Source organism: Acipenser ruthenus, chromosome 15 (genome assembly GCF_902713425.1).
Source record: "Acipenser ruthenus chromosome 15, fAciRut3.2 maternal haplotype, whole genome shotgun sequence".
Taxonomy (NCBI): Eukaryota; Metazoa; Chordata; class Actinopteri; order Acipenseriformes; family Acipenseridae; genus Acipenser; species Acipenser ruthenus.
In genome coordinates, this window is record NC_081203.1 from 23,847,093 (window position 1) to 23,865,056 (window position 17,964).

General features: G+C 33.6%; 1 protein-coding gene across 2 annotated transcripts; it reads right to left on the reverse strand.

The window, feature by feature from the left end:
• Positions 1-1,487: 1,487 nt before the first annotated feature.
• LOC131697580 (paired box protein Pax-9-like) lies at positions 1,488-16,149 on the reverse strand. Of its 2 annotated transcripts, XM_058987515.1 has the most exons (4): positions 15,862-16,149; positions 14,601-15,233; positions 12,154-12,293; positions 1,488-6,090 (listed from the first exon to the last, which is right to left on the reverse strand). In XM_058987515.1, exons 1-4 carry the CDS (start codon positions 16,013-16,015, stop codon positions 5,836-5,838), a joined length of 1,182 nt encoding a protein of 393 aa, XP_058843498.1. In that variant the 5' UTR covers positions 16,016-16,149; the 3' UTR covers positions 1,488-5,835. The 2 variants fall into 2 exon arrangements, with proteins under 2 accessions (XP_058843498.1, XP_058843499.1); XM_058987516.1 differs by lacking the exon at positions 12,154-12,293 and having other exon boundaries at positions 15,862-16,146.
• Positions 16,150-17,964: the final 1,815 nt, after the last annotated feature.

Below are 17,964 nucleotides of genomic sequence, written 5' to 3' on the forward strand. Positions count from 1 at the left end.
TCAGAACTAGCTTTGTACGGTCCACGAAAATAAAAGCTGGCCTGGCTTCTGATCTGTTGAACCTATAAACCATAAAGTCAAGTACTGCTATTTGAGGGTAATCCCACTGCATTACCTAATTGTGTTATAAATGCATCCCAAACTCATTCACTTCAAACTACTAATGTAAATCTAATTCTGTTTACTTTAAAAAGGCTCCCCAGAGCTTTTTTTCTTTTAAGTAGCCTCTGAAATGCAAAATCCCAAAAAAATAAGTCTCTTCACCTGCCTACACAGACATGTTTTTTTTGAGCTGTACAAACAACATCAGATATATTTCCATATCCCCTTTCCATGAAAGACCGTTGGAAAGTATCAAAAACTTAACTAAGAAAACAAGAGTGTGAGCCTCGGCTCAAATAAACGTCAGCGCTGCTAGAGACTGTGGAGTGGAGTTGAAATAAAGCAGTGCTGAAAAGGTAAGGGGAAGTAACTAAGGCAAAGAAAGGCACCAGCTGATTTCTGAAGTAAGTAAATCTAACATGATAAAAGCTGCAAAATGTCGAAAGTTCGTCCTGTAGTGAAACCACAAAAGATCATAAAGGTGAAAATCTGCAAGGAATAGTTGCCCTTTTCAGTCACCATGTGTTGCTCTTAACCTGTCGACCAACTTCTAAGATATCCCTTAAAGAAACGCATGTCTTTTAAAAGCTTTATGGTTCCACAGCTATGCAAACTTTGAAACCACAGGTGTGAGGAATTGGCTCCCTTTGGGGAGTCAAAATGGAATATTTTGGTTGTTTGCCAAAAATAAATACTTGATGTTAGTGCCAATTTTGCCATTTCCATTGAAATTAATTTATCAACAATTCTGAGTCAGTTTATTGCATAAAATATATTCTATTATTTTGGTTTATTTTTAAACTTCCTATAAACAGTGTTATTCTCTACCTGCTGCATTACAAATATTCTTGAAAGGTCAGCAGATTTATAAATGTCAAAATAAAGGGCCCCAAACCTTCATCAACAGTTTGACAGTGTGAAGACAATAATAAATGAGCACATTTTATAATAGGTAGTGGAATTATGTCTTAGTCAATTCATTTTTAACTAAAATCAATTGATGATGCCTTCCGGACTTACAAAACTAAACCTTTTTTAAACCCTTTTTTGTTGCATGCTTTAAACTGATACAGCAAATGTCATCATAATTGGACAACTCCCCCAAAACTCCAATCTCGGTCATTTTTTTTCTTGTCAAGAAATAAATAAGTTTTAAAAAAGATAAAGCTACTATAAGATGATCAGCATAAAAAGTAATCAAGTGCATCTTACTATCAACATTTTAAATCCTGAAGTGAAACTCTGGATCAAAAGCAACAAAGGTTTAAAGTCTCAGTCTTGTATTATGTATGCAAACCGTACACCATCCAGAAGTACCGCATAATCAAGAAATGATGACTAAACATTTATCTTTTGTTATAGGGAAATAAAAACAAGATGCTCAATAACTCTTCCATTGTTTTTAATTTAGAGCATTTGAGATATAAAAATAAAAAAGGCTTTATACATATATACAGATACAGCCTTATGATGTACATCCAATAGAAACATGATTTCAGCTTTGAATTAGACACTCTGGCTTATACAAAGAAAAGTTTAGGATTACCATCAAAGCAAGAATCCTCTTTCACAAAAACTCTGGATTTTGAATATTTTTCTAATAAAATTCAAGTATGAACCCTTTGAGAACTAAGCAATAACATTTCTATGGCTCTGATAGTTTGACCCCCACTTTTCTTTACCAATTATTTTGTTCTATTTCTGACCCAAAATACAACAGTGATTTACTCCTTTTTTTGTTGCAATACCTTAGTAATATACTGTATTATGGTCAATTGTAGGTTCAGCAAAGCACTCAAATAAAAATGTCTTAGTTGTTTACTTTAAACTCACATGCATAGCATGAAATGACTTGATATTTTACTGCACTCTTTCTTGTTAGGACTAGGAGTGGGCAAACCAGTTTTGCAAAAATCCCTTCAATAATGTGCACCGGAAGTGACATCACTGCATGGGCTTCCTGGTCTATGGCACCCTAGCCTGTCACTTTCTGAGAACACTTTGTAATATTTAAGTGAATAGAAATGTTAAATAAAAAAGAATGACATTCAATTCTCATAATTAAGAAGTTGAGACTATACCTTACTGGGGTGTTCCTTGTATGGGAGGAACACAGGGTTCAAGCAACTAGGATTGAAAACCAGAACTGCTGGCAACAAGTCTTTATTTTCTAACCAGCAGTTGTGAATGTAGTATATATGTTTTGACACGAAAAGGTCATAGCATGGCCTGTTGAACTGGATTATATACTATACAGAAAACTCAAAACTGGAGACAGATACCTTTATAGAAATTCTTTGCTGGCGTTTGCCCAGACGATTGCTAACAGAAAGGAATTGCTCTACTCTAGTGAATGAAAATTAACTTGCTAGTCTAGTTACTGTGAAAAGTAGTGACCAAAACTGAAGCTTAGCTGTGCCTTTCCTTAAATTACGTATATTCCAGACTGTTCATATTATCTCAGTCTCCAGCTATTGCAGCACTACTGATCTTGAAATGGTGTACATTTCATAATAATAATAATTATTATTATTATTTGCCTTTTTACTAATATGTGTTTGGTCAAAAATATATATTTGACGTTTTTGAGATTTGGTACAAATAAAAAATGAAATAACTACTGTACACAATGCATGAACTGACGATAAATAATGCTGAGGATAAAATAGCTAGACAACCAACGCATACAATAATCCAGATTGGAAAGTAGAATTGGAAGTAGTGATGATGATGACGACGGCAGTGTCTTTTTGCTTCACTACTCTATGGTCTATAATTCTGTTACAATGTTAGTTTCCATATTGGCTTGATTGTCCATTGACATCCTTTCAAATGCAAGCTCACCTGGTGTTTCTCATGTAGAAACCTTTGAAAAAAGGTATGTTTTAACCTCATGGAAAATCTTTATTCCATATGTTCTACAGGAGTGTCAGCAGTACCATGCTATTTTTTCATGAGATATTTTATAAAGATATCTTTGTGTTATGTGTAGTTCTCAAAGGGTCATTCTTTTCATTCTATAGTGTGAAATGTCAAAAGGTGCATTTACTGTACATGGCAAAATTTTGCAAAATGCTAGTTGATTTTGTACCAGGGATTTTGAAGGTGGTGGATATGGACTCAAATTCTGTAATCTGTTCATCATGAAAAAAATAAACCTAACATCTTCACTTCTAAACTAGAAGAATTTCAGAGACATTACATTTTCTATAGATTTAATTGGATGTGGTGTGATACAATTAAATTAAAAGCGTTGAAAATACCCATGGCTGAAAAGGCATTACCTTTTAGGCTTTAGTTATACCTTCAGCATCTGGATAGACTTTCTGGGTCTCTTGCTGTGAGTTAATTACATACAAAGGAGATCTAAAAGCACGCTGTTTAACGCAGAATGCTGAAGAGATTATTATTATTATTATTATTATTATTATTATTATTATTATTATTATTATACTCTTAGTTGAAATCAGGTGTCCAGAATCTGTTTGGGCACTCAGAAATGTTTTGAAACCAATTATATACAAGACTGCAAATGTTTTCTACAGAGAGATAATACATTTTAAACCTTCTTTATAATCATCCTAGAAAGGTTTCATGAATAGCAAATCGGACTTAAATAATTTTTACATTTTTGTTTTTTTTTTGCCCAATTTAAGCATGTTTGTGTCTCTAAATATATGGTCAGACCTGTGTAAATGCACCTTTTGTGTGGATTTATAAACTACAAATGAAAAAATGCAGAAACTATATTAAAAATAATAACTAATTACATTTAAATAACTCGGTACTCAGCACCACCACCAGTATACATACACACAAATAAATATTTACATCAATGTAAACTTTACAGCGAGCTGCCTTTACATTCATTTAAAAGCTATACATTAAAGGAAAAGCTGGAAATTAGTATTTCTGCTTAAATATGTTCAGGAAATGTTGGCCAGAAAGGATCAGGCAGCTCAGTTTCACAGTGGTGTTGGCAAAAGTCTGCTTTTGGTCCACATTTAGTTCACATTAAGGCAATGTATGGATAATTAATTAAATAGGTATGTAAAATGCCATTATCCATTTGATGTTCAGGTAATTTCCAGTCATTGGTTGCATTCTCTAAAGTATGCAATATTTTAGAGAATTATACTTTTTCTAAATGAAAGGAAATAAATAATTCAAAAAAATGATTTCAGGGCCATATTTCTTTGTGAAGCAGCATTCAAAAAAGAATGTATTTACTGGATTGATTTGAATTTCTAAAAGAAAAACTGAGACTTCCACAATGTGATACTTCATATTGGCAACCCCTAATTAGAGGCTTCAAACAAAAGCATTGAATTATGGAACCTCTAATAGTTCTATTAATTGCTGATTAATTTCCTTTTGTGCCCCTGGGGTGTCAGTGGTTCAGCTTTTGTTTGAGAGGAGAGCAGGTTTGTCTGTCAAAGTGTTTGGGCCGCCCGCCACCTTTGCAAGACAGGGAGGAGTAAAGCTGTAGAAAGGGAGTCGGGGACAGTAAAGCGAAGCAGAGACTTAACGGCAGTTTAAGAAAATAAATTTGGTCCTTTGTATTTACAAACAACATAAGATACATTATCGTTTAACCTCAGTCAAGTACAACTTAGAATTCAAAAACGACCATCACAGTCTTTCTGCTAAACAGTCTTCACAATTACATTATGGTATTTACACATAAATAGACCATGTCACTTTTAGCTTTCATGGAATCTTTGTATCTTGTATTTTCAGTGCAAGGTAATGTTATTCTTGCATACAAACAAAGGTTTTAAATACAGTGTACTGCATAGAAAAAACCTGTAGTAATTTACCAATTCCTGCTGTTGCATTCAAAATGTACTGTAAATCTTCATTTAAATGAATATACTTTGTGTTTGGGCTGTCACTGTAAAATAGTCAGAAAGGTGGATTTTAGAAAGCAACTGAGCACGATCAGATTAAAACAATCAAAGTTTGTATATAGCCGACTAACTAATATACTGGATATAAAACCTTTGCTTGGTGTCGCTCAACCATAATTGCACTTATTTTTCAATGTTCATTGTGATCCATAATAAATAAGAGTGACCTTGTGAAAACAAAAATCCAAAATGGACCAAGTACCTGTAACCCTTTGAGGAAACTGAATTCAGAAGCAAAATAAGTTCTCTCACATGTTGTTTGTTTGTTTGTTTGTTTGTTTTCGTGACCTTAAAATCAAATTTGAACTTTAAACCCATCACTACCAGGTGTGCAAAAATATGATATAACTAAACTGATTTATGGAAGGAAGATTACATTATTGTTTAAGTGCACAAGGGCTAAGAACAAGATATTCAGTTTTTGTGCACCGGTATTCCACACAGTACAATCTATCAGGTCACCTTCACATAAACACTTTGATTGTACCACCAATATTACTTTCTAATGAGACATCAAATATGTTCTTTATACCATTTTCTGGGTATAACGTGTGCTTTCGTAAAATTACATACAAGTCCAGTGCTCAAACCTGGAATTCACAGGTAATCTCACTATATAGCGCTGCTCTGGTTTGGAGGTCACTTGGCCTGGGAATTGGACTGGGCAAAACCTCGGTTGCGCTCAAAACAGGGCTTATTTAAAAAACTTTCTGAAGGTCCTCATAGGGTGTTAGAATCATTGAATCAGAGAAGGCAAAAACAGTGGACACCTCGTTGTGCCAAGTGTGGGTCCCCCAAAGTTGTTTTGAGTGGGGAATGTGTGTTAGAGAACTGAGGCAGTGACAGGGTGGCTACCTTCTCTGGCTGTCAGCATGCTTTTGAAGCGAAGTGATGCTGGGATGTCACAGCTGTGGGGAGAGAGAGCACTGCCACTGGGGTGCTGCCATGTGTGACCTGTCACATAGCCCGACGTGGTGGCGCTGTACGCCATGTAGGGTGACACTTGGGTTGGTGGGTGGTAGGGCGCCATGCTGGGTGCCGAGACAAAGCTGTTCACTGTGGGCAATCCATTCAGCGTCTGGAGGTAATAAAAGAGGAGGGAAATTAGAAAATGCATTGCTGGGGTTTTTTATAAAGCAGGGATTTGGGCTTTAAAATATATTTTCTTATATCTTATTAGCATTACTAACAATATCTCTGGGCACCTGGCAGCTCAAGGCCTCCCTTCCTCACTCTAATAATCCCAGCTGTACACTGCAGCACAGGAATTAATAAGGTATCAGGAAGCAGCACTTTCTGTGGAAAATGTGCCTATTTCATAAATAAAAAAAACTTAAAAAGATCAGTGGTAATTGTGTAACATGATGGGTAAGAAAAATAATTATTAAGCCTGGATTGTTGCTTTAAGAATGCACAAAATGTTAAATGCAAAAAATGAATGGCCTATGATACCAATGCTACTCTATTGGCCCAGTGCCTTCATTTAGGTTAACCTCTGTTAGCTTTCAATAAATCCACATTCTAATCTACATAGACACTGGTGCATTCAAATGATCTTCATTTTCTAACTAGAGAATTGCTGCTACAACATTAGAAGTTAATTTTGAAAATAAGAGAATTGTTTGACCTCACAATGTAGAAAATGAACGATAATGTATATAATGTTAAATGGCACCCTGTTTGCTTTCTTAACAGAATTAAGTAGGGGTAAATGTTGTTGCAGTTCTGGATACTTTTTGATATGCAAATATTATTATTGGGAAAAGGGGAACTGGCATGATTCCTATATCTAAAGGTTATGTATAGTAATAATACAAAACAATACTATACTCTTTCTTTCATAAATTATACTTCAGGCAGTTAATATTATAATTAAACAAATGTTGTCATGTATTTTCTGAGAAGGTTAGTGTTGAAAATAATAATGAATTTGGAGATACAACAAATATATTTAATTTAAAATGTAACTGCTGATTAACAATTATATATATATATATATATATATATATATATATATATATATATATATATATATATATATATATATATATATATATATAATATAGAAAGTTTGATTCTTAATTTGGTAAAAGTCACCTTAGATAAATGTGCCTGCCAAATAATTAATTATTAAAATAAAGTTATGTACATGACAGTTAAGTAGGTTATTAATGACCTGAAGATTGCATGTCTATTTAACATTCTATAACAGAAAGCAATTAATGTGGTGGTGCTTTTAAAATGTTATTTCCCAGTTGTCATAAATGGAGTCAAATTCAAATCACGAAAGTATGTCACATTGCCAGTGGCCCAATGTATGTAAAAGGAACACAGGATCATAACAGATTATTAAGCCCTATTCTGACTGAAAAACAGTAGGTCATGCTTATATATGCACGCAGTATATATAAATAAACTGATGATGGTGATGATGTGCTGGCATTGGTGAAACGATGCATTTTTCTATGCATGCCTCTGCCCTCTTTTGCCCCTCACCCCCAGCCCCACTCGAATGGTCTAGCAATGCCACTGCTAAAGCTTAATATGTTGTGTTAGCTAATGAGCCGTGTATCATTATTGCACTGCTCAGTTTACAGGCAAAGAAAAGGATCTGTTTCAATGTGATTTATATGCTCTATTTATCATCAGCATAAAAGCTAACGGAGACTTTCTGAACTTGCCCTCAGTTTTCTTAACAATGAGGCACATTGCAGATATGTATAAACATTTACTTGAATGGCAGGCAATATATCTTAAGCGCTGCAGCAAAGACCTGTGTGGATATACTACAACATGTTGGCTGTTTTACCAAATACTGGTTTGCCCTTCCAGACCATCCACTATTTGCATTTGGGGTTTGCATATTTTAACATAAAAGCTTCACCTCTGATTAGATTGCCATCCATGGCATTTTAGTAAAAAGGAAACATTACCAAAAAATAACAACAAAATAATTAAGAAGATTTCTGCCAGACAAGCAGTGTACTGTGAGCTGCAGGTAGGAAACTCATTACCAGCCTGTTTAATTGCAGATTCAAAATGGGATCTATAAATCACAGCAGCATAGTCCCAAGGGATGAGTAATCTACATGTTGAATGAGAAACCAGCAACAGGCATGCCATTGAAAACCTGTTCATTGACAATAGCAGTGAAACCAGGAATCTGATTTTAGAAGTATATATGAATTTACAGACAAGACCTGGTAATCAATAAACAATGTCCATGCAAAGTGTACTATTTGTTATTTGTTCCACTATATATATATATATATATATATATATATATATATATATATATATATATATATATATATATATATATATATATATATATATATATATATATGCCAACACATGAACGCCAGAATGAATATATAGTGGTACGAAAGGAAACGTATTTATGAAATTAGACTCTTAATATACCGGTACACACATTCATCTAGAATATTGACTCTCCCACTACAGTTTACTACTCCAGCCAGGCACAGACAGACATAGACGTTTATAGTGACAGAGCCCAAACGTCAACATCAACTGTAAAAGGAAATAAACAATAGGGGACGGGGGACACATGTCGGAATAATGCTTTATTTGTTTTACATTTGTTAAAAACAACTAGATATTTAAATTTACCCCCAGGCATAAACTAAATATCGTTTCGAATAAAATTTTACTGACGGAGGACAAAAGGCCAAGGTCACTGAGCGAGTCGGTGGCGTTCACACTTACCTTATGTTCCTCAAAATATCTGAATACTAGCATGAATTGTGGTGCGTATATTAATTCCCCGCAGTCTAACTGCGGCTTTCTGGTGTAATATTTCACAGAACCTGGAAAGTGATTTTTTCGTTAAGCTGTTGGGGCTGTCCTAGTTGATAGCTCAATTCATTGTAGTTCAGTAGGCTATAGTTTTACACAACGGTTTTCCAAAAATACCAAATCACCTAAATCTTAACCATGCGTAATGAAAGCTATCTCAATATATATATATATATATATATATATATATATATATATATATATATATATATATATATATATATATATATATATATATATATATATATATATATATAATGTTATGGATATATAAATGCTATTTATTAAAACATTATTCAAATTTCTACCCTACAAAAAATATTATTTTAAAGATATAGGTTATCTTGCCATTAAACATTCGTTGGAACAGTTGCATATTTCTTAACCCCGAAACTAACACTATAAAAAACGAATTTTTTTGTTTTAATTATTTTAAATATATTGCTTGTGCTTGCTGGCTTTTTCTATGTGCCCCCAAAATCCCATACATGCGATGTATGCAATGCACAAGCAATATGTTTAAAATAATTTTTTAAAAAAAACATAATAATAATAATAATAATAATAATAATAATAATAATAATAATAATAATAATAATGCTCACGGTTGCGATTTAACACCTTCTCTGTCATAAACATATTTTACATATGTTTAATAAACTACATATCAAAATGATGTAATCTCTCATTATAATTTTCCTGTATTTGCCTGTATAGTTAGTTCACACTTTTACCAAATAAAATGTTTAATTTTACTTGACTTCTGTGGGTATATTTTATCATTGGATAGATACGCCTTCGCGTCAAAACTAAGCGGTTTTGAAACGTTTAAATGATGTAATTGAGATTATTATTTTATTATGGGGATATTACTCTCTACTGACAAGCTGTATTCAAACTCCATTGAATATATGAATTCCACCTTTTCTAAGTCTGAATTTCATCAGCGTGCGTGCGCAATGCCATCTAAGACAGCATGCTGTTGCACATTTAATTAATAACGGCTCTTGCCAAAACTCAGCTGCCTGCATGTAACCCAACGATCTCACTGAAACCTTTTTTCTGCTGAAACAATCCGATTTCCCTCGCCAAGACTTGCCCTATTAAATATTTCTGAATCGTATTGTTTAAAAATGTCACGAATACTGTATATAATAATAATAATAATAATAATAATAATAATAATAATAATAATAATAATAATAATAATAATAATATTTGGGAGGATCTGCTAAGTGACCTCCACAGCAACCTGAACAGGGAACATCCCTATGGTCTGATGTTTTCTCCTGTAACAAAGATCAGATTTTATAATTTAATTTAACTTTCCAGCAGTGAGAGAAACATACAGGCCTGCAATTTGGAAGTCTCTGTTTTTGGCACAGACATCTGCCTCTGTTATGTTTTAAACAAACAAACAAAACAAAACAAAAAAATAAAACCAATATGCATTGGAATTGAGTTTCAAACATAAACCTTTCTACTTAAAGATCTTTCTCATTCGACAACATTGTGATTGTATCGCAAAATGTAATTCAACTCAAGTTGTTTCATATATTCTTTGTAGGGGTATACAAGCAGAGAAGCAATTCAGAAGGTACTAAATGTAAAGAAAAAAAGCGTTTGGGCTACTTTAAAAAAACAAATCTTAGATTTCTCGTTGAAGGCATTACATTTAGAAATGATTAATTGCACCGTTTCCTATAACCATTGTGTGCAATGTGCAATATATGCATATTGCGTGATGTTTAGGCGTCTTCTGCTATTTTGATTGCATGAAAAACATTATTTTCTCCTGAAGAGTTCCTGACATTAAAACATTGTTGACCTATGGTTTAATTGAGCGAAATTGTTTGGACATGTTCTATACAATATATAATACCACTGGCTTAAAAAAAAAAAGTAAAATCTGATTGCGAAACGGATTTTAATACTTCTTGGCAAGATCTGTGATGTTGGTACCTGCACATGTCTAACACATCATCGTTGTGGCGAGACACAAATACACAACAATACGTCGAGTTCGTCATTTGAACTATTCATTACACACAGACCATTTTGACAGGACGCCATCTACGTGTTTTCTTTCCTGTCCTTCGTCATTCTGGTATAAGAGACAGTCTATTCTTTATTATAGCGGGCCCCGTTCAAAGGGATAAGCAGTACCGCCTTTGGAATGTCAAAAAATGTGTCTATAGTAGAGCATATAATTTGCGGCATATGTTAACCTCAGTGAATTATGTTCTTACATGAAACAAAAATTTTTACCACGCATGCCATTTTAATCGTATAAATAACATGCAACCTTGGTTGCTTTTCATCGCTGAGCGCTTTTATTCTGTCAGAAATAAGCAGTTATCTGTATAAAGTATTCTGATGTGCAGATTGAGTATATTGATTCTAAATATATACCCATGCAAATATGCAGGCCAATCTCTGAATGGCGATAAATGTGAAACGCGAACTAATTTTATGGTAAACATTACCTTGTGTTACCAAACGAAACAGTTGTATTAAAATAGGCCTTTACAGTGACACGTCGAGCTTTTTGGTTTTGTTGCTTGAGATTACAGACAGGATCTATTAATTAAAACGTGTTTTGTATAGCTATTTTATATCTATTTTATACCCTCTGTAATTTTGCATATAGGGCTGGATATAAGGATTCTACGTGAATCATTTCTAAATAATGTCCCGAGCTTAGAAACCTTTTGAGAAAATGTGAGCAGAAAATGTGGTAGAACATCTATCGCTAACATTAAACGTGAATAAGTAGGCTATATGTTGTATTGAATTATAGGTATTATAGTATCACATTTTGTATGAGATATTACGTATTATATGATCTTTATTTTTGTGCAATATTGCACCAAATGAAAACGAATTTGTAAAAAGAGCACTAAATAAATGCATAAACATTGGACGAATAGCAATATATGTCATGCAAGAGGAATCTGATGCATAATATTGGCGGTCAAGTCTAAAGATATTTGAGTGTGCGACCAAACCTCGTCTCAACCAACGTCATCGAGCAAAGTATACATGGCTCAGTGCTGAGACATATATATATATATATATATATATATATATATATATATATATATATATATATATATATATATATATATATATATATATATAATTACTTTAATTCAGCGGTGAATAGAATGTATTAGTCACACGTCAAAAAGATGCTGGTATTCACAAACTTGTGTTTCCAGATTTAAAAAGAAAAAGTTATTTTGAACTCATCATGTTATAATAATAATAATAATAATAATACTAACGAGTGTATTTATTTAGATATGTATGTGTATTTTACCTGTGCATGTTTGGCTTCTTGTTCTAACTGGGCTTTATCCATGCCATTGACTACAGGTGAGGTTGAAGGATGAAAATTACTTCTGTTAAGTGTGCTCCAATCTTCTACTTTGGCGCTGGGATAGGAAGAACTGTCACTAACTGGAGGTAAAGCACACACACAAAACAAAACAAAAAAAAGGATAATAATCAGTAATCAGTGAAAATGTTGCAGCAGTTCATCATTTCAACACGGGCTTTAAATTGAGTTACAAAAGTACTCAATTGTTTAAATGGAATTTTAAAAAACGCAGTAGTATGGTATAGTAACCTTGTAGACAGTAAGAGGAGCGCGAGTTTAACAAAATTACATTAACGTTTCACTGACAGTCATTGTATATTTTTACAATATTTGTAGGTCATACTTTCCCACAGTCGCAAACGTATTTGTAGCCCTGTATTTTAAGTTAGAAAAAGCAAGCTATGGTATTATTTAGGAAATTAACAAAGAGTCGTTAATGGAAGCACAGTGCATAGGCCTACTTGTATGTATTATTGCTATGGGCCTAACTACATGAGCATGATTGACAGGCCTTAGGCAATACATAGAAACCTTCCTTTCTGAAAATATTAAACACGTTAGCACTATTTGATCGTTGATTTGCCTCATTAACAGAAATTGAGTTTCCTTAAATGCCATAGAAGAATTTTAACATATATATCAAGTTGCCTACATGCATGTATTTGGTGTATAGGCTACGTGTGTGTGTGTGTGTGTGTGTGTGTGTGTGTGTGTGTGTGTGTGTACAGAACATATAAACAGATATCAAATGAAAGGTTCTGTTTGAGCCCTCAAAAAACGTGAAAAAACGAGGCCTTGTTAATGTAACCAAAAATCATTAGATCGACAGGTAATTTAAAATGTTATTTACAATATTTGTATGTCCTTTTCAATTATTGCTCTTTTTTTTTATGCAGTAGATGTTATTTTTCTTAATACCTTCAGACCCTTAACTACTTAGCCAACAAAACCCATTGCTCTACCTACTCAGTCCACATTAACGTTATATTTCGAAGAGCTTATTTGAGCTGTAAAGTTTTAGAACAAAAACAAACATTTCCATCAAGCTAATTGAAAAGCTAATTTTGCGAGTAGACGAGCTGTTTGGAAAGTTATAAATGTATCACTTTAATTAGTGTAGAATAGAATTTATTTCGGCTTTCAAAACCCACAGCTAACATCTGCAAATCATTTAGAATTACATACATTGTTTATAAAAATCTCCTTTGAGAAGCTTTTTTTGTTCAGGACGTTTTTTGTCCAGTAGGAATGACTGAGGATTTCTATAGAATATTATGGCTTGCGTTAAGTTTACTGTTTTTAATTTTTATTTTTGTTGTATTTATTTTTTTGCCTTGCCCACTTCGAGGCCTTGTATGTTGACATAAAAACGGTGACATAGTGCATACACTATATATTAATAGAACGTTCGCGTGTATAACTTTAGCATATGAACACTCAAATGTCTGTAAGAGAAACCCTTGCTTAAAAATAAATTGATATTTGAATTCAGAATAATACAAGAGAATACATGTTTTTCCTCTAGTTTTTCAAATTGACAGTTGATAGAGGACAGTTCATTGGAATCATGTAGCATTTATATATGATAAAATAGAGCTAGAATTGTTCAGGTTTACTTTTTCAATTAACACAACAGTTTTTGTGTTTTCTTTTTATATTTACATTCTTGTATGCATCGTATCTATTTTAAGCCTTCTGATTTAAAACGGCTGAACATTTTAACTCTAGGCCATAACCCTGTTTTATGTGAAAAGAAATTTTGAAACACAACACATACGTCTTCTAGACTGTTCTACCAATCATGTGAAGTTGATCAAATAAAAGCTTAAAATATTATGCGTGCTATGCATTGTGTGACATTTGACCTCACTAACTGGACAAATTTGGATTGATTACTAAAAGCAAACAACATGGGGACCCTCATTTCCTTTAAAGATCTCATGCAGCTACACTGTGGCAGCGTTTTAAACACCTCATTTTAATTTTCAAAATATCTCCTGTGCTCTGCTCTTTCCCTTCGTTATACCGGTACTAATATTCTACATCCGCTACTTAATTATAACTTGAAGCCCTAAACCATCTGTTTTAATGTAACTGTTTGAACTATAGTTACTTGAGCACAGCTTTCAAATTGCACGCAATGCGACAAAAATGCTCATTTCTATAAAGTGTTCCTCGGGAAAACCGTGTTACAGCAAAACAATTCCAAACAACACAACAGTTGTTAGAATGTTTAGAATCATTGATCCCATAAGTATTTAAAAATAAATTAAAAGAGATAAATGGTTTAGCGACTGGGTTATTTTTCATGGGCTGTTCTGTTAAGCTAAAATCGCCAGTTTGATTGCTTACAATGTGGACTCGACAACACGTATGAAATGTCTTACTTTGTTGCTCTGTTATTGATCTGATGCCCAGAATATCGGTAACAGAATGTGATGAAGGCCATATCCTGTGCATAGCCATGTGTCCTGGAATGGCTGGTACCCCGGGGGGAGTTGGCACTTTAGCACCAGCTGCAGCGATGGGACTTGGGTATGAGTAGATATGATTGTACGGGAGACTAGGTTGAGGTGGAGGGTGGTGCACCGCCTTGTTTGATTCGTAATTATTCTGCTGGGACAGATTCCCGATCTTGTTGCGAAGGATCCTACTGATGGAGCTTACTGAGGGGAGGTTGAATTTATCGCACACCCCGTCAGCCAAAAGTCGGTCCCGGATCTCCCAAGCGAAGATACCGGGGTCCCTTTGCTTGTATGTCCGGATATGTTTGACCACGGTCGGGGTCGTCACCCTGGGCTTACTGCCTCCGATGGCTCCAGGTAAGATGGAACCAGTTTCGTTGTAGCGGGCCAGAATCTTGCTCACACAACCATGGGAAACCCGCAGTTGTCTACTGATGTCACAAGGTCTGATGCCCAACTGTGCAAGTTCAACAATCCTCAACCGGATGGCATTGGGTAGGGGTCTGCCATTGACAAAAACACCTCCTAGCTGATTCACCTCCCCAAAGGCGGGCTCTGGTATGTAGGGGGAAATAAAAACATGGATTATTATTATTATTATTATTATTATTATTATTATTATTATTATTATTAGAAATTCAGTCAAATCTGAGATTGATACTGTAATAAATACAGTTTCCTCATTTTATGAGCGGACCATTTCGGCAAAAATAAAACAAAATAAATTACATTCTGTAGTATTTAAAGAAAATAATATATAACTTATAAATACAAATCATAACATTTTACACTATAGATACCTACCTTCCCCCAACTGTACAAAACATGTCCCATATTATTATATTCAAATCGGAGCTTTGAAAAACATATGGAACTGATACTAGGACCAAACAGGGATGTTAAAAAACACATAGGCTGCAACGTCTTGTCTTGTGTACATTTCTGTAGTGGGAGCACTCGTAGTTCAATAATCAATCAAGTACATGTGTTTGTTCTTCTATCAGCATAATTATAAAGCGCAACCAATGTATTTCTCAGCACACTGGGTTGGTGACCCTTAACGCTTGCTTCACTTGTATGAACATGAAGAGTGTAAACACCCCCGGCTCAAGGAAAACTCTTAGTATCGGCCGCCTGTTTTGTTCACCCCACTGACAGTTTACAAAACTTCTAATTAACTTACCCATTGCGTTTAGTACACCAATAATGACAAAGTGTTTTCGGAATGGCGCTTTTGCAAGTGGTGCAGTTTCCAGAACTCCTTCTCTCCAGGGTGCAAATGCAAGTGTAGGGAGAAAGTACGTTATCCGCTGTACGAGTAATAAAGATCGTAGCATGAGGGGTAAAATCAGGATCTGTTTCCTGATGAGAGAGACGTCTGACTTACATTACAATCTAATACCAGAATGGGCCGGACTTCTGTAACTTTGCCTGTCACTCACCACTGAGTAGCCTGTAAACAGAAGGGACTTACAATAGACCTGTTCCTATTGGCCAGTGAAGTTGACATGACAGCGCAATGGTGATTTCTTGTTCTTATCCGAACAGACATGCCCAACATAGACTGCCATCCTCTATACAAAGCTATAGGCTACTTTACAACGTTCAGTAGGAATGGTAAGTCTATTCAAATAATGTAACGCTTTGTATTTATACTATAAACAGTCTATATATATATATATATATATATATATATATATATATATATATATATATATATATATATATATATATATATATGTTACGCAAATATATGTCTGTAAAGGCACTGTATCTATCCACAATTCCCAAACATCAATTAGGTTATTTTAAGCAACAAATTGCCTTTGAAAATACAGATCTAAAACATATAACACTTTAGTTTATTGCACTTTTGATTCATTTGGTTAATTGTACCAAGTATAATAAGAATAATTCGAATTGTTGTGCATTTATGTGTGCAATCTATAGGCGATATTATTGTCAAACTTACTTTAAGGATTTAAATTGCAGTATTGTTTTGCGTTATTCATATATCTGTCACGATAAACTTTAATTTTGACTTTACTGTGTATTGTAATCATGATTATTTAAAGTCATATTTTGTTTTTTAAATGTAATAATTAGATTTTAAATTGTTGAAATTCAGTAAACACTACTCTTCTTATTGCAAGACAACGGGTTATCGTTTCATGTTACATCTTAGTAAGTTGTTTGAAATCAACGCAATAATGATCGACTTATGTTTTTATGTATGTTGTTTTATTTTCATCGGCAAGATGATCTTCGTGAGTAATTCAGCGAGGTTAGCATCCATATTCCCTGCATCACTCTTAGTTTAATGGCCGAATGTTAGACCAAGTTTGTTTCATGCCGAGGTTTCAGAATGCAACACTTGACGAAGTTATTATTATTATTATTATTATTATTATTATTATTATTATTATTATTATTATTATTATTATTAATTATTTCTTAGCAGACGCCCTTATCCAGGGCGACTTACAATCGTAAGCAAATACATTAAGTGTTACAATACAAGTAATACAATAAGAGCAAGAAATACAATAACTTTTGTTCAAGCAAAGTACAAGTGTGACAAACCACAATTCAATAATACAGCAGATAATAGTGATAGTTACATCAGGATACGATTAAATACAAAATACTACAGGTTAAACACTTGGCAGATTACAGTATTCTGAAGTACAGGATTAAATGCAGTAAAGTTACATTGAGTTATGCCAAGGATACAGAAAAGTAAAATTAAGGATGGCAAGAACTGGGTTTCTTTTTAATTAAATAGATTTACTGAGTACAAATAATGCAACCGGTACACAATACAGTTTTCTTTGTTATAAAATATTAACTATAAAAACGTTGCTTTGTTTTTACAAATGTAACCATATGATTTAAAAACGTGATAAATGCAATTAAAACTGACTAGGCATTTCTTGGAAACGAAATTACTTAACATTGGTATACCCTAGTAATATATATATATATATATATATATATATATATATATATATATATATATATATATATATATATACAGACACACACTTTTGTTAGTCTAATTTTTAAATCTGATGCAACATGCATACACATTTTAAATGGTTAATTGATAGGCTTGTATTTACTTCGTATGTAGGTCTTTGTTTATTGTCTTCTGTTTTTTGTTGATGAAACCCCAACACTTAGAATCCCACTTAAGTGCGGCGAATATAATCTCCATGAATACAGCCAGTATAATTGGTATGAAAAATATTCTTTGTTGCCTTTCCTCTTACAAAAACTCTACGCT

Excerpts from the sequence above, each read along its gene's own strand:
- LOC131697580 (XM_058987515.1), bottom strand. The coding sequence starts at position 16,015 with ATGCTACGATCTTTATTACTCGTACAGCGGATAACGTACTTTCTCCCT. Across the intron at positions 12,294-14,600 it reads ATCAATAACAGAGCAACAAA|TTAGTGACAGTTCTTCCTAT; the intron begins GTAAGACATTTC and ends CTTTACCTCCAG. Across the intron at positions 6,091-12,153 it reads AAGAAGCCAAACATGCACAG|ACGCTGAATGGATTGCCCAC; the intron begins GTAAAATACACA and ends TATTACCTCCAG.